This window comes from Bufo gargarizans, chromosome 4 (assembly GCF_014858855.1).
Source record: "Bufo gargarizans isolate SCDJY-AF-19 chromosome 4, ASM1485885v1, whole genome shotgun sequence".
Taxonomy (NCBI): domain Eukaryota; kingdom Metazoa; phylum Chordata; class Amphibia; order Anura; family Bufonidae; genus Bufo; species Bufo gargarizans.
The window spans coordinates 528849235-528873787 of NC_058083.1; the positions used below are offsets into that span (position 1 = coordinate 528849235).

General features: G+C 45.9%; 1 protein-coding gene and 1 long non-coding RNA gene across 2 annotated transcripts; both read right to left on the minus strand.

The window, feature by feature from the left end:
- Window positions 1-8113: 8113 nt before the first annotated feature.
- Window positions 8114-15675, minus strand: LOC122934800 (gastrula zinc finger protein XlCGF57.1-like). The gene is made up of 5 exons (XM_044290501.1): window positions 15638-15675; window positions 15431-15554; window positions 15230-15327; window positions 11097-11154; window positions 8114-9649 (listed from the first exon to the last, which is right to left on the minus strand). The coding sequence occupies exons 2-5, from the start codon at window positions 15513-15515 to the stop codon at window positions 8445-8447; spliced, it is 1446 nt and encodes a 481-aa protein (XP_044146436.1). The 5' UTR covers window positions 15516-15554; window positions 15638-15675; the 3' UTR covers window positions 8114-8444.
- A 70-nt stretch (window positions 15676-15745) lies between these two features.
- Window positions 15746-18503, minus strand: LOC122934840. Its single transcript, XR_006388695.1, has 3 exons — window positions 18455-18503; window positions 15918-16060; window positions 15746-15805 (listed from the first exon to the last, which is right to left on the minus strand). It is a non-coding gene; the product is annotated as an uncharacterized LOC122934840 (long non-coding RNA).
- Window positions 18504-24553: the final 6050 nt, after the last annotated feature.

Sequence of the window (24553 nt, forward strand, 5' to 3'; positions counted from 1 at the left end):
ACTGATCCAGGTTGCCGGGGTCTCCCTGACCAACCCAGCGCTGTATGGCCCTTGGCAGTGTGCGCACCAAACGATCGACCACCACCCGTTCCACCATCTGCGAGGGGCTCAATGTCTCAGGCTGCAGCCATTTTCTTACCAGGTGTAACAGGTCATAGGCCTGGGACCGAGCAGGCCGGGACTCGGAGAAGGCCCACCGGTAGACTCGATGTGCACGCACATAGGTATTAACCCCAAGACGAGCCAACACCTCCCCCTTCAGCCTCTTATAGCTTTTGGCTTCCTCCTGACTGAGGTCGAAGTAGGCCTTTTGTGCGTCTCCCACTAAAAATGGCGCCACTACTTCGGCCCACTGTTCTGCCGGTAACCTTTCCTGTTCCGCAGTGCGTTCGAAGACCATCAGGAACGCCTCGATATCCTCTTCGGGGTCCATCTTTCTTAATGCTGAGCGCACCTTATCCCGGGCAGCAGGTAGGACTGCGGTCCCCCCCGGGACGGCTTGTTGTTGTAACACACGCATGGACTCCTGCATAGTCGCCAGTTGCTGGGCCACTAGACTATTCAACTGCCGCTGGTCTCTCAGGGCTTCCTCATGTCTCCGAGTAGCCTCCTCATTACTTTGCACCAAGTGTCTAATGGCCTCCTCAATCTTATCTGGAGCCACAAAACTTGCCGGCTTAATATATGACATACAGTCCAAACAACACAATTTCCGGCCTCACTGCCCTTTGTTCGCATCCTCCACCATTTGTGGGGATCCGCTCTGGTAGGCAGTGGTAGCGAGTGCAGTATAGAGGCAACACAGAATGGTCTTGGTGTAAAACACGATGCTTTGTTTATTCACACGGTGCATATTTGTGAAAGACGGTGCAGTTCATAGGGAGGGTGGTCACACACAACAGCAAAATAATAGTTCAAACACAGCAAGTCCCTGCTGCAGCTACTTGAGGCCTGTTTCAGTCACATAAAGCAAAGTCTATTGAAAGCCAGGAGTAATATCACCTTTTTCTCCTTGGTGAAGTAAGTCCATGGGTCTTGCTTCTCGCCACAGGACACGGATCCCTCCTGGTTTCAGCTGCAGGATCCTGCACAGTCCTCCACAGGCCTCAGCACACAGCCCAGCTCACCTCCACTTCTCACTCTCACAGCCAGAGAACACAGAAGCTTCACATTGCACACCACACCCTTGTTGCTGGTCAGATTTTAACCCTTCCCTGCAAAACCTGGCCTGGACCGTGGGGAGACAGGCACCCGCCCGCATATCTGCCTGCTCCCAATAAGAGTCGGCCCGGATCCGCTGTGTTAACAGCATAACCGCTGCAAAATGCACTTTTCTGGCTCTTACTCCACCGGGGCCAGGACCCCCGGTGGCACGTACCTTCCGTCTACTACCACCCCAGGTACTCTCCTACAATATCCATAAGAAAGGTCAGGCAGCACTCCTCAATATGCAGCTGTAGCTGTAGCGGTGCCCGCAGTGATCCCTCGATACAGGACCGGATAACCAACAAAGAAAAATCCACGGCACTCCTTGAAGTAAAAAAATTTGCAATTTATTCACACATGTCAGAAAAGACAACGTTTCGGTTCTCTCACAGAACCTTTTTCAAGTCAGGTGTCACTTGAAAAAGGTTCTGTGAGAGAACCGAAACGTTGTCTTTTCTGACATGTGTGAATAAATTGCACATTTTTTTACTTCAAGGAGTGCCGTGGATTTTTCTTTGTTGGTTATATATATATATATATATACAGTCATGTGAAAAAATTAGGACACCCTTTGAAAGCATGTGGTTTTTTGTAACATTTTTAATAAAAGGTTATTTCATCTCCGTTTCAACAATACAGAGAGATTAAAGTAATCCAACTAAACAAAGAAAACTGAAGAAAAGTCTTTTCAAGATCTTCTGTAAATGTCATTCTACAAAAATGCCTATTCTAACTGAGGAAAAAGATAGGACACCCTCACATGTATTCCCTCTTAAATTGGCTCAGATCTCACACAGGTATATCACACCAGGTGCACATAATAGTAGATCGTTACTCTGCATGTTGAATGAGGCTTGCCCTATTTAAACCTCAGACATTTAGTTTGGTGTGCTCCTGACTGTTGAAGTGAGAGTGAGCACCATGGTGAGAGCAAAAGAGCTGTCAGAGGACTTCAGAAAAAAGATTGTAGCAGCCTATAAGTCTGGGAAGGGATTTAAAAAGATCTCAAAAGATTTTGAAATCAGCCATTCCACTGTCCGGAAGATAGTCTACAAGTGGAGGGCTTTCAAAACAACTGCCAACATGCCCAGGACTGGTCGCCCCAGCAAGTTCACCCCAAGAGCAGACCGCAAGATGCTAAAAGAGGTCTCCAAAAACCCTAAAGTGTCATCTCGAGAACTACAGCAGGCTCTGGCTACTGTTGATGTAGAAGTACATGCCTCTACAATCAGAAAGAGACTGTACAAGTTTAACTTGCATGGGAGGTGTGCAAGGAGGAAACCTTTGCTTTCCAAGAGAAACATTGAGGGAGGACTGACATTTGCCAGAGATAAAGTTGACAAAGACCAGGACTTCTGGAATAATGTTCTTTGGACAGATGAGTCCAAAATTGAATTATTTGGACACAACAGCAGAGGACATGTTTGGCGTAAACCAAACACAGCATTCCAAGAAAAGAACCTCATACCAACTGTGAAGCATGGAGGTGGAAGTGTCATGGTTTGGGGCTGCTTTGCTGCAGCAGGACCTGGTCAGCTCACCATCATAGAATCCACGATGAATTCTACTGTGTATCAGAAGGTGCTTGAAGAACATGTGAGACCATCAGTTAGAAAATTAAAGCTGAAGCGGAACTGGACCATGCAACATGACAATGACCCAAAACATACTAGTAAATCAACCAAAGATTGGCTGAAAAAGAAGAAATGGAGAGTCCTGGAATGGCCAAGTCAAAGTCCAGATTTGAATCCCATTGAGATGCTGTGGGGTGACTTGAAAAGGGCTGTACGTGCAAGAAACCCCTCAAACATCTCACAGCTGAAAAAGTTCTGCATTGAGGAGTGGGGTAAAATTTCCTCAGACCGATGTCGAAGACTGGTAGATGGCTACAAGAACCGTCTCACTGCAGTTATTTCAGCCAAAGGAGGTAACACTCGCTATTAGGGGCAAGGGTGTCCTATCTTTTTCCTCAGTTAGAATAGGCATTTTTGTAGAATGACATTTACAGAAGATCTTGAAAAGACTTTTCTTCAGTTTTCTTTGTTTAGTCGGATTACTTTAATCTCTCTGTATTGTTGAAACGGAGATGAAATAACCTTTTATTAAAAATGTTACAAAAAACCACATGCTTTCAAAGGGTGTCCTAATTTTTTCACATGACTGTATATATATATATATATATACACACAGTACAGACCAAAAGTTTGGACACACCTTCTCATTCAAAAAGTTTTCTTTATTTTCATGACTATGAAAATTGTAGATTCACACTGAAGGCATCAAAACTATGAATTAACACATGTGGAATTATATACATAACAAAAAAGTGTGAAAATATGTAATATTCTAGGTTCTTTAAAGTAGCCACCTTTTGCTTTGATTACTGCTTTGCACACTCTTGATGAGCTTCAAGAGGTAGTCACCTGAAATGGTCTTCGAAGGAATTCCCAGAGATGCTTAGCACTTGTTGGCCCCTTTGCCTTCACTCTGTTCGATTGGGTTCAGGTCCAGTGACTGTGGAGGCCAGGTCATCTGGCGCAGCACCCCATCACTCTCCTTCATGGTCAAATAGCCCTTACACAGCCTGGAGGTGTGTTTGGGGTCATTGTCCTGTTGAAAAATAAATGATGGTCTAACTAAACGCAAACCGGATGTAATAGCATGCCGCTGCAAGATGCTGTGGTAGCAATGCTGCCATAGCCATGCTTCAATTTTGAATAAATCCCCAACAGTGTCACCAGCAAAGCACCCCCACACCATCTCCTCCATGCTTCACAGTGGGAACCAGGCATGTAGAATCCATCCGTTCACCTTTTCTGCGTCGCACAAAGACATGGTGGTTGGAACCAAAGATCTCAAATTTGGACTCGTCAGACCAAAGCACAGATTTCCACTGGTCTAATGTCCATTCCTTGTGTTCTTTAGCCGAAACAAGTCTTTTCTGCTTGTTGCCTGTCCTTAGCAGTGGTTTCCTAGCAGATATTCTACCATAAAGGCCTGATTCACACAGTCTCCTCTTAACAGTTGTTCTAGAGATGTGTCTGCTGCTAGAACTCTGTGTGGCATTGACCTGGTCTCTAATCTGAGCTGCTGTTAACCTGCGATTTCTGAGGCTGGTGACTCGGATGAACTTATCCTCCGCAGCAGAGGAGACTCTTGGTCTTCCTTTCCTGGGGCGGACCGCATGTGAGCCAGTTTCTTTGTAGCGCTTGATGGTTTTTGTGACTGCACTTGGGGACACTTTCAAAGTTTTCCCAATTTTTCGGAATGACTGACCTTCATTTCTTAAAGTAATGATGGCCACTTGTTTTTCTTTACTTAGCTGCTTTTTTCTTGCCATAATACAAATTCTAACAGTCTATTCAGTAGGACTATCAGCTGTGTATCCACCTGACTTCTCCACAACGCAACTGATGGTCCCAACCCCATTTATAAGGCAAGAAATCCCACTTATTAAACCTGACAGGGCACACCTGTGAAGTGAAGACCATTTCAGGTGAATACCTCTTTAAGCTCATCAAGAGAATGCCAAGAGTGTGCAAAGCAGTAATCAAAGCAAAAGGTGGCTACTTTGAAGAACCTAGAATATGACATATTTTCAGTTGTTTCACACTTTTTTGTTATGTATATAATTCCACATGTGTTAATTCATAGTTTCGATGCCTTCAGTGTGAATCTACAATTTTCATAGTCATGAAAATAAAGAAAACTCTTTGAATGAGAAGATGTGTCCAAACTTTTGGTCTGTACTGTATGTATATATATATTTTTAAAAAAAATTATGGATGGTTTTCTCCATGTATTCTACTTCCTGTCCTAATTTTTCACTTTTAGCATGACAAAAGCCTCACTTCACTTTCTCAGACCATACACTCTGACCAGAAAGGGGAATAAGTGAATGAATTAGAGCATCACACATTATCATCATAAGTCCAATGCTCTCATGAGGATTCTTTATCTACAGTTGTGTTCAAAATTATTCAACCCCTAATGCTGTAAAGGGTTTTAGGGAATTTAGTGTACATTTGTAATTGTGTTCAGAATGAAATCTTACAAGGACTTTTTAAAGAACCAAATGCAACTAAAATGACATCAATTGTTTTTGTAATACAGTATTAAATTTTTTTTTTGTGATTTCTTCATTGACACAATTATTCAACCCCTTAAAGACTACCACTCTTAAGAACAGAGGTTCATTCAAGTGTTTTCGATCAGGTATTGAAAACACCTGTGGATGTCAAGGAGCAGCAATCAAGCATAATAAGCACCAATTAGGCAGATTTAAAAGGACTGTGATACTCAGCTCCTTCTAGACATTTACTGGTGTGTTTACAAACATGGTGAAGTCAAGAGAATGGTCCAGGAAGACAAGAGAAGAGGTGATTTCTCTTCACAGGAAGGGCAATGGCTATAAGAAGATTGCAAAGATGTTAAACATACCAAGAGACACCATAGGAAGCATCATTCGCAAATTCAAGGCAAAGGGCACTGTTGAAACGCTACCTGGTCGTGGCAGAAAGAAGATGCTGACTTTGACTGCTGTGCGCTACCTGAAGCGCAAAGTGGAGAAAAGTCCCCGTGTGACTGCTGAGGAACTGAAAAAAGATTTGTCAGATGTGGGTACTGAAGTTTCAGCTCAGACAATAAGGCGCACACTGCGTAATGAAGGCCTCCATGCCAGAACTCCCAGGCGCACCCCCTTGCTGTCTCCAAAGAATAAGAAGAGTCGACTGCAGTATGCCAAAAGTCATGTGGACAAACCACAAAAGTTTTGGGATAGTGTTCTGTGGACTGATGAAACAAAATTAGAACTGTTTGGGCCCATGGATCAACGCTATGTTTGGAGGAGGAAGGACAAGGCCTATGAAGAAAAGAACACCTTGCCTACTGTGAAGCATGGCGGGGGGTCAATCATGCTTTGGGGCTGTTTTGCTTCTACAGGTACAGGGAAGCTTCAGCGTGTGCAAGGTACCATGAATTCTCTTCAGTACCAGGAGATATTGGATGAAAATGTGATGCAGTCCGTCACAAACCTGAGGCTTGGGAGACGTTGGACCTTTCAACAGGACAATGATCCCAAGCATACCTCCAAGTCCACTAGAGCATGGTTGCAGATTAAAGGCTGGAACATTTTGAAGTGGCCATCGCAGTCACCAGACTTAAATCCGATTGAGAACCTCTGGTGGGACTTAAAGAAAGCAGTTGCAGCGCGCAAGCCTAAGAATGTGACTGAACTGGAGGCTTTTGCCCAAGAAGAATGGGCGAAGATACCCGTAGATCGCTGCAAGACACTTGTGTCAAGCTATGCTTCACGTTTAAAAGCTGTTATAACTGGAAAAGGATGTTGTACTAAGTACTAAGATTGAATGTCACTTGGGGGTTGAATAAAACTGATAATGATGTGAGCACAGAAAAGACATTTGTGGTTATTTCATTATAAATGTTATGTTATATTTGTCTGACTTACAAGAGCCTCTTTGATTTAATTGTAAACAAGATGACTGAAATGATCAAAATCAATGTCAAACTGGCCAAAACACTCAATTTCAGTGGGGGTTGAATAATTTTGAACACAACTGTAGGTCTATCAAAAGAACCATAGAGCTGTAACTGTCATCCTATTTCTACTAATCTACTAGTATACTAACAGAATTTTCACACACGGAAACAGTAACTAATTGGTTAACTATCTGCATTTGAGTTTTATCTCTGTTTGCTGACTACAACAGAAGTACAATACTTAGTATTTTATTTTCAATGGTATAGTACTGCCAAAAAAAAAAGAACAGCCAAAAATTAAGTGTTTAAAATGAATATTGAGAAAATAGCCATTTCTGACAAAAGCTTCCCTTTAAGTATGGGATATACTTAAACTCATATGTTTGATACAGAAAAGCACAAGACACAAAAGTAGGAAAATAAAAACCTGGTAGGGTAAAAAAAAAGGATAAAAATTTTAAAACAATGCCAGGACTTGATTAATGGCATGGACTTGATCAGGCTAACCTGTGACTAGGGATGAACGAATCGACTTCAAATGAAACATCCGAAGTCGATTTGTATAAAACTTCGGTCCAATACTGTACGGAGCGAGCGCTCCGTAAAGTATTAGAATGAATTGGCTCAGATGAGCCAAAGTTATTGCTTGGCGAAGTCTCACGTGACTTTGCATAATAACTTAATAGATTAATTTTTACTGTAAAAAAACATTTCCCGAACTCGAAACCTTGAAACTTAACCAGAGTTCGGGAAATTTTCTCCAGTCTCAGGAAACTTCTAGCAGCTTGAAAAATTTAGCTATAGTGACCCACGCCTGTATTTCGCGCATATTACATTGCCAATTTTCCGCGATCAAGAAAATAGCCTCGAATTCGCAAATATATGATGAATATTCTACCAATATTCGCGAAATATTGCAAATTCTAATATTGCCCCTGCAGCTCATCACTATTCAGGACCACATTTAGCCTCTCTACTGCCTGCATTTCCTTTAGTCCAGACCTAATACTTCACATATTCTTCTGAGTTCCTTTTAATATTCATGGAGTTCCGTCAAAAGGGCTCTATGCCGGAAAAGTACTGATCAGGCATATCCCATGGATAGAAATCCATTCAGTTTGCATCAGTATGCCTTCTGTTCAGTCACTGTCAGGCGTTTTAGCCAGACATAATACCGCAGCATGCTGCGGTATTATGTCCGTCCAAAATGCCTGATCAGTCGCCGGAATGCCGGATGCGGCATTAATTCCCATTGATTTGCATTAGTGCCGCATCCAGCATTGCAAAACAACTGAAAGGGTGGGAAAACTGTGAAAAAGACTGCAAGACGGATCCGTCCATCCGCATGACAAGCGGAGAGACGGATCCGTTCTTGCAATGCATTTGAAGACGGATCCGCACCCGGATCCGTCTACAAATGCTATCAGTTGTCACACTGATCGGCGGATCCGGCAGGCAGCTCCGACGACGGAACTGCCTGCCGGATCACACTAACGCTAGTGTGAAAGTACCCTAAACAGTGATTGATTTTGGTCAAGCAGGATGATACTTGTGGTCCTACTTTTTCGGGCACAATGAGTCCATGTGATCATAACGTTGCAACAGCTTAGTGCAGGTCTTCTGAGAACTCCAGTCTGTACCATACTAATATGACACTGATCATCAAGGGGTTAAGTTATACATCAGAATGCATTATTAGGCAGCAGATCCACATATGTCACATTTCCTAGATCTAAACTTTAAACTGGCTTCTCTGCTATGTGAGCTCTCTGATGCCGAATAAGACCTGATTGATAGGTAAAATATTTTACACATTGTGAACATGAGAATGGCTTCTCTCCTGTGTGAGTTCTTAAATGTTGTACAAGACTTGATTTATAAACATTCTTCCCACATTCACTCTCTATTGTGTGAGTTTTCTGATGTCTATAAAGACCTGATTGCCAACTAAAACACTTTCCACATTCTGAACATGAAAATGTCTTCTCCCCTGTGTGAGTTTTCTGATGTAGAAGAAAACTTGATTTAAGAGCAAATAAATTCCCACATTCTGAACATGAAAATGGCTTCTCCCCTGTGTGAGTTTTCTGATGTAGAAGAAGACTTGATTTAACAGTAAAACATTTCCCACATTCTGAACATAAAAATGGCTTCTCCCCTGTGTGAGTTCTTAGATGACTCACAAGATGCAATTTCCGAATAAAACATTTCCCACATTCTGAACATGAAAATGGCTTCTCCCCTGTGTGTGTTTTCTGATGTAGAAAAAGACTTGATTTAACAGCAAAACATTTCCCACATTCTGAACATGAAAATGGCTTCTCCCCTGTGTGTGTTTTCTGATGTAGAAAAAGACTTGATTTAACAGCAAAACATTTCCCACATTCTGAACATGAAAATGGCTTCTCCCCTGTGTGCCTTCTCTGATGTATAATAAGATCCGATTTTTTACTAAAACATTTCCCACATTCTGAGCATGAAATTGGATTCTCCCCTTGGTGAATTCTTAGATGGGTCACAAGGTATGATTTCCGAGCAAAAGATTTCCCACATTCTGAACATAAATATGGCTTCTCTCCTGTGTGAGTTCTCTGATGTCCAACTAGAATTAATTTCCTGGTAAAAGATTTTCCACATTCTGAGCATGAAAATGACTGTTTATCTCTGTGATTTCTCTCATGAAAAGAAAGAAAAAAATTATTTTTCAACTGTTTCTCACATGGAAATATTTTCCCATCTTTCTGTTTAGCTTTTGTTTTGCTAATCAGTGATTGACTAGATGAAGATTTCTTGTGACCAGCGGTATCAATGGATAGATCTCCGCTGTGAAGAACTGAGGGTACATTAGGATTTATTGAATTAGCTTGTGTGGTGTTGTTATCTTCTGCTTCATGATAGGGAGATAAATGTAGATGTCCACGGGAGTCGCTCATCCCGTCTTCACCTGGAAAATGAAAAAAAAAAAGTTTGTGTTTTCCTGAAGCAAAGATATTTTTTTATTAACCGATCAAGCTTTACAGAGACAATAGCAAGCCAGGAACCAAAGTTAGGCTACTTTCACACCTGTGTTTAGGTGCGGATCCGTCTGGTATCTGCACAGACGAATCCGCACCTATAATGCAAACGCTTAGATCCGTTCAGAACGGATCCGTTTGCATTACCATGAACCATGGATCCGTTTTTCATGATAATGCAAACGGATCCGTCCAAACTTTACATTGAAAGTCAATGGGGGGCGGATCCGTTTGAAAAATGCACCATATTGTGTCACCTTTGAACGGATCCGCCCCATTGACTTCCATTGTAAGTCTGGACGGATCCGTTTGCCCTCCGCACGGCCAGGCGGACACCCGAACGCTGCAAGCAGCGTTCAGGTGTCCGCCTGCTGAGAGGAACGGAGGACAGACGGTGCCAGACTGATGCATTCTGAGCGGATCCGCATCCACTCAGAATGCATTAGGGCTGGACGGATCCGTTCGGGGACGCTTGTGAGAGCCTTCAAACGGAACTCACAAGCGGAGCCCCGAACGCAAGTGTGAAAGTAGCCTAAAAAGGAGATGCAAGAAAACAGGATAATATACAAAGTAAATCACATAAAAGCAAAGAAAGATCACAGAAAATATCAGTTTTCAGGATTTTTTCAGGAGTATATCCCCAACATATACTCTACAACAGCGTATGTCATTTAATAAACTTTTCACATCAAAACTGGAGCAAGTGGCAACCAATCCGAGTTTGGGAAATGTTTTTTTACAGTACAAATTAATTCATGTAGTTATTATCCAAAGTCTGGTGAGACTTCGCGAAGCAATAACTTCGGCTCATCGGAGCCAATACATTATAATACTGTACGGAGCTCCTGATCCGTAAAGTATTGGAACAAAGTTTTATGCCAATCGAATTCGGATGTTTCATCCAAAGTCGATTCGCTCATCCCTATAGGTCATGTAAAAAGTGCTCATGAATTCATTTCTCCCAAGCATCATGAACATGACAATCCCACTCCACTCATTAGCCATTTCTCTTCTTCTCTGATCAGCTACAATATGGATCCCACTAAATGTGGTTCCCACTAGTGCAAATAGCCCCTAAAGGCACAACATGTTCCCCATGGGTCCATATAACCCCAGGTTCATAACTGAGGCCTATCATATCATGTGACCTTTACTCTGAATCAGCCTTTATCCTCCAGCCATTTTTCTGGTTGTGTTTGTATCTGTCCATATTGTGGTCACATTGTACCGGTGCCAAGGAAGATGATGGAATATGATGGCAAGAAATGAATTATTAACAGTAATAATAATAATGAGGAGGACGTTTCTCTGAACTTCCTATCAGTTTTTCCATTAATTAAAACATTTACAGTCAAACAATTCATGTAGGGCTCTTACCTTTCACAGACACTGATCCAGGTTTTACAAGTTCACTCATCGTTTCACCAAAACTTTCCTGCAAGGATCCAACATCAAAGAAACAAGAAAACAGAGAAAGGAACCCACATTTATCTTATATCCAGGTGAAGATCAAACACCCCTAGAAGACATGAACCAATCTGTCCTAAAGGAGAAGGATCTCCTCACGTGGTGATCAGACAGGTAAGTATTTTACACATCAACAGAAAGGCTTTTACCATTCTGCAGCATGAAATGACCTGATCCTATCCCGGAGAGGACGCTGAGCTCATCACCTCCAGTTCTTACATTATTTCATTTTCTAGTAAAAAGCCTGTCATTGCTTCTGGAGACTGAACCTTATAACCACTTGCTCTTGTCCTTTGAGGTGACCTGATTCTAGATGAGAAGGTAATAATGTTTTGCATAAGCAGGAAGATTCTGTACCTGATGAGTCAGTCACTCACTGTTAATACAGGACAGTATCTGCTGTAGATGCAGCTGACTGGCATTGTGCTGTCATTTAGTCTATGACTTACGTCTACTCTGCAGGACTTTACTTTTACCAACATTTAATCTCAATTGCCATTGGATGTCCAAACAGGAGAACATTTAATACAATCTTTTATGACACCAGAAATTATTTTCAGCCAAAAAGATGTAATGGAGCCTACAGTATACTCCACTGCTGCTGGGGGAGGTCAGTAGATGGACAGTACAGTATACTCCACTGCTGCTGGGGAGGTCAGTAGATGGAGAGTACAGTATACTCCACTGCTGCTGGGGGAGGTCAGTAGATGGAGAGTACAGTATACTCCACTGCTGCTGGGGGAGGTCAGTAGATGGAGAGTACAGTATACTCCACTGCTGCTGGGGGAGGTCAGTAGATGGACAGTACAGTATACTCCACTGCTGCTGGGGGAGGTCAGTAGATGGAGCGTACAGTATACTCCACTGCTGCTGGGGGAGGTCAGTAGATGGAGAGTACAGTATACTCCACTGCTGCTGGGGGAGGTCAGTAGATGGACAGTACAGTATACTCCACTGCTGCTGGGGGAGGTCAGTAGATGGAGAGTACAGTATACTCCACTGGCTGCTGGGGGAGGTCAGTAGATGGACAGTACAGTATACTCCACTGCTGCTGGGGGAGGTCAGTAGATGGAGCGTACAGTATACTCCACTGCTGCTGGGGGAGGTCAGTAGACGGAGCGTACAGTATACTCCACTGCTGCTGGGGGAGGTCAGTAGATGGAGCGTACAGTATACTCCACTGCTGCTGGGGGAGGTCAGTAGATGGAGCGTACAGTATACTCCACTGCTGCTGGGGGAGGTCAGTAGATGGAGCGTACAGTATACTCCACTGCTGCTGGGGAGGTCAGTAGATGGAGAGTACAGTATACTCCACTGCTGCTGGGGGAGGTCAGTAGATGGAGAGTACAGTATCTCCACTGCTGCTGGGGAGGTCAGTAGATGGAGAGTACAGTATACTCCACTGCTGCTGGGGAGGTCAGTAGATGGAGAGTACAGTATACTCCACTGCTGCTGGGGGAGGTCAGTAGACGGAGAGTACAGTATACTCCACTGCTGCTGGGGGAGGTCAGTAGATGGAGAGTACAGTATACTCCACTGCTGCTGGGGGAGGTCAGTAGATGGAGAGTACAGTATACTCCACTGCTGCTGGGGGAGGTCAGTAGATGGAGAGTACAGTATACTCCACTGCTGCTGGGGGAGGTCAGTAGATGGAGAGTACAGTATACTCCACTGCTGCTGGGGGAGGTCAGTAGATGGAGAGTACAGTATACTCCACTGCTGCTGGGGGAGGTCAGTAGATGGAGAGTACAGTATACTCCACTGCTGCTGGGGGAGGTCAGTAGATGGAGAGTACAGTATACTCCACTGCTGCTGGGGGAGGTCAGTAGATGGAGAGTACAGTATACTCCACTGCTGCTGGGGGAGGTCAGTAGATGGAGAGTACAGTATACTCCACTGCTGCTGGGGGAGGTCAGTAGATGGAGAGTACAGTATACTCCACTGCTGCTGGGGGAGGTCAGTAGATGGAGAGTACAGTATACTCCACTGCTGCTGGGGGAGGTCAGTAGATGGAGAGTACAGTATACTCCACTGCTGCTGGGGGAGGTCAGTAGATGGAGAGTACAGTATACTCCACTGCTGCTGGGGGAGGTCAGTAGACTGGAGAGTACAGTATACTCCACTGCTGCTGGGGGAGGTCAGTAGACGGAGAGTACAGTATACTCCACTGCTGCTGGGGGAGGTCAGTAGATGGAGAGTACAGTATACTCCACTGCTGCTGGGGGAGGTCAGTAGATGGAGAGTACAGTATACTCCACTGCTGCTGGGGGAGGTCAGTAGATGGAGAGTACAGTATACTCCACTGCTGCTGGGGGAGGTCAGTAGATGGAGAGTACAGTATACTCCACTGCTGCTGGGGGAGGTCAGTAGATGGAGCGTACAGTATACTCCACTGCTGCTGGGGGAGGTCAGTAGATGGAGCGTACAGTATACTCCACTGCTGCTGGGGAGGTCAGTAGACTGGAGAGTACAGTATACTCCACTGCTGCTGGGGGAGGTCAGTAGAGGAGCGTACAGTATACTCCACTGCTGCTGGGGGAGGTCAGTAGATGGAGCGTACAGTATACTCCACTGCTGCTGGGGGAGGTCAGTAGATGAGAGTACAGTATACTCCACTGCTGCTGGGGGAGGTCAGTAGATGGAGCGTACAGTATACTCCACTGCTGCTGGGGGAGGTCAGTAGATGGAGAGTACAGTATACTCCACTGCTGCTGGGGGAGGTCAGTAGATGGAGAGTACAGTATACTCCACTGCTGCTGGGGGAGGTCAGTAGATGGAGAGTACAGTATACTCCACTGCTGCTGGGGGAGGTCAGTAGATGGAGAGTACAGTATACTCCACTGCTGCTGGGGGAGGTCAGTAGATGGAGAGTACAGTATACTCCACTGCTGCTGGGGGAGGTCAGTAGATGGAGAGTACAGTATACTCCACTGCTGCTGGGGGAGGTCAGTAGATGGAGAGTACAGTATACTCCACTGCTGCTGGGGGAGGTCAGTAGATGGAGAGTACAGTATACTCCACTGCTGCTGGGGGAGGTCAGTAGATGGAGAGTACAGTATACTCCACTGCTGCTGGGGGAGGTCAGTAGATGGAGAGTACAGTATACTCCACTGCTGCTGGGGGAGGTCAGTAGATGGAGAGTACAGTATACTCCACTGCTGCTGGGGGAGGTCAGTAGATGGAGAGTACAGTATACTCCACTGCTGCTGGGGGAGGTCAGTAGATGGAGAGTACAGTATACTCCACTGCTGCTGGGGGAGGTCAGTAGATGGAGAGTACAGTATACTCCACTGCTGCTGGGGGAGGTCAGTAGATGGAGAGTACAGTATACTCCACTGCTGCTGGGGGAGGTCAGTAGATGGAGCGTACAGTATACTCCACTGCTGCTGGGGGAGGTCAGTAGATGGAGAGTACAGTATACTCCACTGCTGCTGGGGAGGTCAGTAGATGGAGAGTACAGTATACTCCACTGCTGCTGGGGGAGGTCAGTAGATGGAGAGTACAGTATACTCCACTGCTGCTGGGGGAGGTCAGTAGACGGAGAGTACAGTATACTCCACTGCTGCTGGGGGAGGTCAGTAGACTGCAGAGTACAGTATACTCCACTGCTGCTGGGGGAGGTCAGTAGATGGAGAGTACAGTATACTCCACTGCTGCTGGGGGAGGTCAGTAGACGGAGAGTACAGTATACTCCACTGCTGCTGGGGGAGGTCAGTAGACGGAGCGTACAGTATACTCCACTGCTACTGGGGGAGGTCAGTAGATGGAGAGTACAGTATACTCCACTGCTGCTGGGGGAGGTCAGTAGACGGAGAGTACAGTATACTCCACTGCTGCTGGGGGAGGTCAGTAGACGGAGAGTACAGTATACTCCACTGCTGCTGGGGGAGGTCAGTAGATGGAGCGTACAGTATACTCCACTGCTGCTGGGGGAGGTCAGTAGATGGAGAGTACAGTATACTCCACTGCTGCTGGGGGAGGTCAGTAGAAAGCTCCATTACATCAGTCTATAGAGGATTTGTAGAAACCTCAGCTTCACCTACCTGATGATCCAGTGGGATATTTGGTTTCTCCTCTGTACAGTCCTGGGAATACTGAGGACTGGGACATCTCTCTGGTGGATTTCTCTGACTGGATCCATCTGTAGGAAATACAAACAGCGACTGAATACATTGTCTATATGTGATGATCAGATGATGGGGGAATCTGACTCTCCTCTACAGTCATGGAAGGTCTCCTCTTACCTGGTGATGTGAGGGACTGGGGATTCTCCATCATGGCGTCCTTGTACAGATCCTTGTGTCCTTCTAAATACTCCCACTCCTCCATAGAGAAATAGACAGCGACATCCTGACACCTTATAGGAACCTGACAACACAAGGACACAGTCATTACCAGACCCCTCCCTTGGCGTTATTGTATAATGTCCCAGCATTCCCAGCAGCGCTCACCTCTCCGCTCAGCAGCTCAGTGATCCTGGTGGTAAGTTCTAGGATCTTCTGCTCATGTATCAGGGAATGAGGTGGAGGCTCGTTGATGGGGCTCTGGGTCCTGCTCCGTCCTCCTGACACACGGGGTGTCACACACTCACCAGACGACTTCTTCACTACTGTGTAATCCTGTGTATGGGGAGACGCCGATCACTACAGAGATTCTAAGAATCCTTCACCTTTCCAGTCATTTCCCTGGTTTATTACTAGAGATAAGAGTGATGTCATGTGAGACTCTCACCTCTCCAGTTATCAAGGAGATGATCTCCAGGGTGAGGTCTAATATCCTTGCAGCCATGTGGTCTCTGTCCTTCTCCATCCTTGGTGGGTCCTTGATGGAAAGGACCATCATCTTTAAAAAGAAGAGTCCTGCACCTAAGGAACCTGAGGGAAACATGGAGGACTGAGAGCAAAATCTGGAAGAAGATCTCCAAACAATCAGCCCCGTTACACCTCTTTGGACACACAGGTATATAGATCCTTACACTATAGCGGTCTACACACCTGTATTATAGAACTACGGATACACATATAACTAGCGTCACCAGCGCTGTAAATAGTCATCTATGGGGGAAATAACCTGTGGGGTCTGATTCAATCCTTAAAGGGAACCTGTCACTGAGATTTTGTGTATAGAGCTGAGGACATGGGCTGCTAGATGGCCGCTAGCACATCCGCAATACCCAGTCCCCATAGCTCTGTGTGCTTTTATTGTGTAAAAAAAACGATTTGATATATATGCAAATTAACCTCAGATGAGTCAGGGACAGGACTCATCTCAGGTTAATTTGCATATGTATCAAATAGTTTTTTTTACACAATAAAAGCACACAGAGCTATGGGGACTGGGTATTGCGGATGTGCTAGCGGCTATCTAGCAACCCATGTCCTCAGCTCTATACCCAAAATCCCGGTGACAGGTTCCCTTTAATGATTTGGCAACTTAATAGCACAATTTTCGGGTACATATAATTTGATAAAACTATTTTTATTTTTTTTGAGGATGGAAAGCAAAAATAAATAAAAAATACAACCGTATTCCCCCCCCAAAAAAAAACTAACAGCAATTCTGCAATTTAAAAATAATGTGAAATACAGGGCACTCAAGAGACCGTGACCAAGTGGTTGTAACAAATAAAATTTTATTGGTACTAAATCAAAATAAGATAAAACCAAAACTAATATAGTATGATAGAAAATAAAATGCACAGTTGGTACCTGCTTATATAGTAGTAATCACTCTATTCAAAAGTCCGCTGCATATAAATTGGCATCAAGGCGGACCTCAATGTTGTGACCAGTATATTGGTTGGTATCACAATCACTAAAAGTTCAATCCAATAATTATGTGCAGTCTAAAAATGGATACCTGAGTGTAGTTGATGTGGACCAGAAATCAAATGTCCCGCACTTTGTTGCAGCGGCGTCCCGTTACTGAATTACTTGCAAGTAAATGAATTGTAACCAAACCTTGACTTGTGACTAGAGATGAGCGAACTTGTGTTTTATGTTCGGCGTCTAAAGTCCGGCTTCCGGTTAGCGGAGAATCCCGATATGGATTCCGAATACCGTTGTGGTCCCTGGTAGCGGAATCAATAATGGCCGATTATTGATTCCGCTACCACGGACCACAACGGAAGTCGGAATCCATATCGGGAACCATATCGGGATTCTCCGCTAACCGGAAGCCGAACTTTAGACGCCGAACTTAAAACAGAAGTTCGCTCATCACTAATCCTGAGCTGTTTTGGGGGAATGTGGCCACAAGCAGCACGTCACTGCTAAAGCCATTCATTGGCTGGAGTGTAACATGTGACCACGCCCATAGCGCAGGGACTAGAAGATGGAGGCCGCGAGGGGCCAGACTGCAGGAACTTGTCAAAAATTATTTTTACTGCAAACCCCTTTAGAGGTAGAACATGATCAGTTTATCGTTTGGGTTGTTAAGGTCACGGTGATATTATTTTATATATTTAATTTTTTCCTTTAAAAAAAATAATCTTTTAATGGAAAAACTTTTTTATGTTTATTTGAAATATATATTTAACATTTTCATTAGTTCCATTTATCGCTTTAATATCTTACAAGACTTTGGACGTTGTCATCAGTGTGCGGTAGGTGGGGGCAACCCTACTGGTCATCAGTGTGCGGTAGGTGGGGGCTCGCCTCTATCAGGACCCCACTAATCCTGGGAATGAAGGGGCTGCTGAGCTGCTTTACTGCTGAATCTCCTCCACAGTCCCTGCTCATTAGAGCTCCGGCCTCCGCTGTGCAGGGACAGTGAGGAGAGGACACAGCGCTGCAGCCCCTTCATCTAGAAGAGGTTGTCCCCACCGATCACACACTGACTCCATATCCTAGTGACATCACAGAACAGTGTGTGATGGAAGACCCCTCTAATCCAGGAGAACAGCCCCTCTTACAGGGGTCTGGGGGTCTCCTAATATTCCAGGGGGAGAGCAGACATGTCTGAGGAGAACTCCCCTCCTGTGAGCAGAGACTCTCTATGGCCGGTGCTGCCCCCTGCTGGCTGGACCTGCTATATATCACCTATAGAACCGCTCCATTCTAATAAACCCAGAACCAAGTCCCACATCCCCCGACCAATAACTCAGTGTTTCCAACCAGTGTGCCTCCAGCTGTTGCAAAACTACAACTCCCAGCATGCCCGGACAGCATTTGGCTGTGCGGGCATGCTGGGAGTTGTAGTTTTGTAACAGCTGCGCTGGAGGCACACTGGTTGGGAAGCACTGCAAATAACTGACCTGCAGATCTCACCTCGGTACGATGCTAGAGTAGAGTTGTTAGAGGGAGGTCTGTGACGTCACTGGTCACGTGCCCCTCCATGGTCACATGACCAAATGTGGGAAGTGCTGACAAACCCGGACTGCAGGAGGAGGAGGGGCTGTGCCTGCAAGCAGCCCAGTGAGGGGGGATGTGCTGGAGTACACAGAGCGTCATAGGGGGCAGGGGGGCTTTATGGGGTGTATTCTGGGGCCATGGAGATCTGTGGGGGGGGGGGGGGGAGGACATGAGGGTTCAACTGTGGGGGGGGGGGGCTTTATGGGGTGTAAATCTGTGAGGAGGGGGGGCATGTGGTGTATTCTGGAGGACTGAGGATCTTCCTGGGATTTAAGGTGTGATGTCAATGGTCACGTGACTTTGATGCTACTCACACTTCGGGGAGAGCTATGGGTAGCGGGCACAGATGGCGACCTGTTCGGGTATAGGGGAGGCAGAGATTGCAACCTGTGTACTTGGGGGGGTGGCACAGATGGTGACATTCAGGGGGAAAGAGATGGCGACCTGTGTGCTTGGGAGGTGGGCAGAGATGGCGACCTGTGTGCTGGGGGGTGGGCGGAGATGGCGACCTGTGTGCTGGGGGGTGGGCGGAGATGGCGACCTGTGTGCTGGGGGGTGGGCGGAGATGGCGAACTGTGTGCTGGGGGGTGGGCGGAGATGGCGACCTGTGTGCTGGGGGGTGGGCGGAGATGGCGAACTGTGTGCTGGGGGGTGGGCGGAGATGGCGAACTGTGTGCTGGGGGGTGGGCGGAGATGGCGAACTGGGGGGTGGGCGGAGATGGCGAACTGTGTGCTGGGGGGTGGGCGGAGATGGCGAACTGTGTGCTGGGGGGTGGGCGGAGATGGCGAACTGGGGGGTGGGCGGAGATGGCGAACTGTGTGCTGGGGGGTGGGCGGAGATGGCGAACTGTGTGCTGGGGGGTGGGCGGAGATGGCGAACTGGGGGGTGGGCGGAGATGGCGAACTGGGGGGTGGGCGGAGATGGCGAACTGGGGGGTGGGCGGAGATGGCGAACTGGGGGGTGGGCGGAGATGGCGAACTGTGTGCTGGTGGGTGGGCGGAGATGGCGAACTGTGTGCTGGGGGGTGGGCGGAGATGGCGAACTGTGTGCTGGTGGGTGGGCGGAGATGGCGAACTGTGTGCTGGGGGGTGGGCGAACTGTGTGCTGGGGGGTGGGCGGAGATGGCGAACTGTGTGCTGGGGGGTGGGCGGAGATGCGAACTGTGTGCTGGGGGGTGGGCGGAGATGGCGAACTGTGTGCTGGGGGGGGTGGGCGGAGATGGTGACCTATTCGGGTGGGGGGGGGGGATACTGTCTGTACCTGGGGAACAATTCACTGGAGAGGCAGGAGCCGCAGTCGGTGGGTGTCGGGTGCAGACAATGATGTATATATTATGTCAGGTCTGTGTGAGAGAAGGGGCACGTGGTGGGAATTGTGCGTTTTGTAGGACACCTGATCAGACAGTAGGACTTGGGGGAGCAGTGTAGCTAGATGGGGTGACCTGGGGTGCAGTACCTGGTCTCGGGGCATATGGGGTCAGCAGGGAGTATTGTGTGGAAGCCATTAAGATTAGACAGGGAGATCATAAGTGCGGTGACATGTGGGGGAGTCCGGGCTCTGTGGGGGCGGTGTGTTTGTGTGGGGAAAAAGCTCAGTGGGGACTGCGGTGTGTGGGACCCATGCCGATCAAACAAGGGGTTCTCGTGCTGCTGTCTGTGGGAGAGGGGTGACATGGCGAGTGGCTCTGGCAATGTGGGGTATGTGTGGGTATATGGAACCCATGCAGGGGTACTTGTCCTGCTGTCTGCTAGAGTAGGGTAACTTGAGGAGTGGTCCTAGGACTTTTTAGTGTAGTCAGGGGGCCATCAGTTGTAGTATGTTTATGGGGTATAGGAACTACACCATCTGGAGTAGGGAATTTTGCTCTGAATTAGCTCAAGGCAGTTACAGGGAGTTATACGGCATGTACGTCTGGAATGTGGCTGCTAGGTTTGGGCTTGATGTGGTGGTTTGCCTCATCTTTAATATTTTACTTATGTGGCTGTTTGGTGACATGTTTGTGTTTTTGCACCCCATAGATCTTATTCCTAGTAGCTGAATGGCACAAGAGAGGGGTGTGCAGCGCTGGATCCTGTGCAGACGCAGAGTAGCGCTGGATCCTGTACAAAATTTGTAATCTTGGGGGGGGAGAAACATGTATTTCTTTTGCATAGTTTTATTTAACTTGAACCCCTTAGTGACCACCAATACACATTTCCCCGGTGGTCAATAAGAGGGGCCACAGCTTTTTCACAGAGGCCCAGTCTAAGCGCTGCACGCACATGAGAGCTGTGTTCCTGCCTGGACCAGCAGGAGCGCCTATCCTGGCTGTTTAACCTCTTACATGCCGCAAGCAATGGCACTTGTTACAGACGGAGCAGAGTCCCTCTGTTTCCCATTGGACCCCAGCAAAAGTGCTGATGTGTGTACAGTATATGCAGGCCAGGACCTAGTATAGCCCCCAAGCCAACCTTGAGTGTTTCATAGCAGGCTCCTCCTCTCTGTATAGCACTGACATTTAATTTTCCAAATGAGCTTTAAAAAAATGAAAGGTGGAATCTGATTGGTTGCTATGGGCAACTAAGCCAGTTCTACTTTACACTAGTTTGATAACTCTACGCAGAAAAGAGTGCACCTAAGGGGGAGATTTGTCACTATAAGGACTGTAACAGATTGCATTTTGTGAAATCTGGGCAATTGTCATCTTAAGGCTGCCATGTAATAAAATCTAGGTATATACACCAAATTAACATAAAGGGGTGGACCTGGAAAAAAACTAAGAGGCCCACGTTTGGGTCAGTGATACCATAATTCAGCACAAAATACCTCCAAGTAGGGCTGGGCAATATGGCCTAAAATCTATATCTCTATATAATTTGAACCATGTGCGATATAATGATATATCGCGATATATTATTTTCTTATGTATGTATAGAAATGACAAAACTTTTTTTACTTACCTTTCCTGCAGGGTGCGAGGCTGGCTGATGGAGTCCGCAGGAGACGGACTGCGTCTTCTTCCCAGCCTGCACTGGGAGGGACCTGACGTCACACACAGCGTCAGCCAGCACGCTGATGATGTATGCACGCAAGGCCCTGGCCAGTGCAGAGCGGTGCCGAGTCGGGAGGCCACAAAGTGGTGACTGAGAAGCTTCTTCAACTCAATACCGCTCCGTGGTCATCTATCGTAATATAGACAAAATCTATATCGTTGCCAGAATTTATAAAGTTGATATCCTAATCGTTTATATATTGCCCACCCCTAGCTCCAAGCATTAACAGATACCACTGGATTTTTGGTTCTGTTGAAGCACAAATAACAGTGCAGCACAAAATACCCCCCACAAGCTGCCTCTGAGATACAAGCCACAACCCCGAGCCAGTCCTGCCTTCAGCGTGCTATCTGGTTCAGCCCCACCAGATATAATGGAGAATACAGCACTACTTACCTATTGCATCCTGTGACGTCTTTCCTGATGTAAACATTCTGCTTCCTCATCTCTATTCAAGGTCAGTCAAGACATCCTTGACAAGTTCTTTCAGCTATGTCTCAGCTCTTCAGAGTTTGCCACAAAGACAACTTAGATTTCTCACTTCTTAATCATCTTTCCCATCATGTGCCCACTGTACAACCAAATACCGTACTTTTCTCTATAAGACGAAGGTGGTGGTGGTGGGGGATGGGAAATGTCAGTGTGTTTTGTGGTGCGAATACTAAAGAGCGCTTCCATTGTGGAAGCACTCATTAGTACAGGAGGACCAGAGAGCGGTGACTACAGCGCTCCCTGTGCAAGCTCTGTACTCTGCACTCCCTGACCTGCGCACAGTGTGAGAACAGCACCGCGCAGTAGGAAGGGCATTGGATGTCAGGAGTAGCGGGCGGCAGGAAAGGTAAGTTGATTTTATTTTATTTTTTTCTTCTCTCAGATCTGAGGACTGACTAACATGGGGGTCTTGTAAATATTGGTGGCCTGAATAGGGGTATCTGTCCACCTGCCATGATGAGAGCTTGGGGTGCCCCTAAAGAATCATCCCACCAGGAATATTTCCAAAAGGGCCTATGGTGTGTCTGCACTTGACTACATACAACTGTATAAAACTAAAGCATGTCCCACGCTATTCCACATCCCCCTCCTTAGACCTCTGCAGTGGTAATTAGTGATTTTCCTAGTCTTATGACGGAAAATATTGATTTTATAAAGACGGAAGGCGGGTATCATTGCATTAACCTTCTTTAATGCTCAAATAGCAATATATAACGTAGATATAAAATAGAATACTTTAGGAGAAAAAAAAATTATGTGTATATATCATATTCTGCATAGCAACAGGTATTCAAATGAGGAGCTGAGGTATCCAATCACATCTTGATCCTTAGTCTATATAAACTGCTGCGCTGTGTAGCTCCTCCTCTTTCGACAAGCGAATCAGAAAGAACACAAAAAACTTGGAGATAATAATCCAATTGAGGCGAACTTTAGGAACGGGAAACCATGAAATGAGAAAAGACGATCAGTTGACCACAGAAAATAAACAGGAATCTCCTTTGAAATGTAAATCTTTAGTATCCTGTAATGATAGAAAAAATAAGTGTAGGGTGGGGTAATTGGGAGTCGATGATACTCGCCTCCCGTCTTTATAAAATCTATATTTTCCATCATAAGACTAGAAAAATCACTAATTTTATGGCAGACGGGAGGCTTGTATCATTGCAATTTTAAAGCTACAAGACAATATACACTCACCTAAAGAATTATTAGGAACACCTGTTCTATTTCTCATTAATGCGATTATCTAGTCAACCAATCACATGGCAATTGCTTCAATGCATGTAGGGTTGTGGTCCTGGTCAAGACAATCTCCTGAACTCCAAACTGAATGTCAGAATGGGAAAGAAAGGTGGGCTACAACAGCAGAAGACCCCACCGGGTACCACTCATCTCCACTACAAATTGGAAAAAGAGGCTACAATTTGCACGAGCTCACCAAAATTGGACTGTTGAAGACTGGAAAAATGTTGCCTGGTCTGATGAGTCTCGATTTCTGTTGAGACATTCAAATGGTAGAGTCCGAATTTGGCGTAAACAGAATGAGAACATGTATCCATCATGCCTTGTTACCACTGTGCAGGCTGGTGGTGGTGGTGGTGTAATGGTGTGGGGGGATGTTTTCTGGGCACACTTTAGGCCCCTTAGTGCCAATTGGCCATCGTTTAAATGCCACGGGCTACCTGAGCATTGTTTCTGACCATGTCCATCCCTTCATGACCACCATGTACCCATCCTCTGATGGCTACTTCCAGCAGGATAATGCACCATGTCACAAAGCTCGAATCATTTCAAATTGGTTTCTTGAACATGACAATGAGTTCACTGTACTAAAATGGCCCCCACAGTCACCAGATCTCAACCCAATAGAGCATCTTTGGGATGTGGTGGAACTGGAGCTTCGTGCCCTGGATGTGCATCCCTCAAATCTCCATCAACTGCAAGATGCTATCCTATCAATATGGGCCAACGTTTCTAAAGATGCTATCAGCACCTTGTTGAATCAATGCCACGTAGAATTAAGGCAGTTCTGAAGGCAAAAGGGGGTCCAACACCGTATTAGTATGGTGTTCCTAATAATTCTTTAGGTGAGTGTATAAGACAAGTTATATTATGATATCACCGACATAGAAATGTGAGGTTGAGGTCTATAATAGAAAGTTTTAAAAGTAGTGTCAGATGACCAGTCTGCTGTCTTAAAGGGGTTGTCCGAGTTATGAAAAAAAATAATATAGCACTGAAAATCTGATGGGCAGCAATATATAACTTAGGCTACTTTCACAGACGGATCCGCTCCTATAATGCAGACGATGGGATCCATTCAGAACGGATCCGTCTGCGTTATAGTTTAGAAAAAATTCTAAGTGTGAAAGTTGCTCAGATGGATCCGTCCAGACTTTACATTGAAAGTCAATGGGGGACGGATCTGTTTCAAATGGATCCGTCCCCATTGACTTACATTGTAAGTCTGGACGGATCCGTTTTCCT

Excerpts from the sequence above, each read along its gene's own strand:
- LOC122934800 (XM_044290501.1), bottom strand. The coding sequence starts at position 15,515 with ATGGAGGAGTGGGAGTATTTAGAAGGACACAAGGATCTGTACAAGGAC. Across the intron at positions 15,328-15,430 it reads CCAGTCCCTCACATCACCAG|ATGGATCCAGTCAGAGAAAT; the intron begins GTAAGAGGAGAC and ends TATTTCCTACAG. Across the intron at positions 11,155-15,229 it reads ATATCCCACTGGATCATCAG|GAAAGTTTTGGTGAAACGAT; the intron begins GTAGGTGAAGCT and ends GGATCCTTGCAG.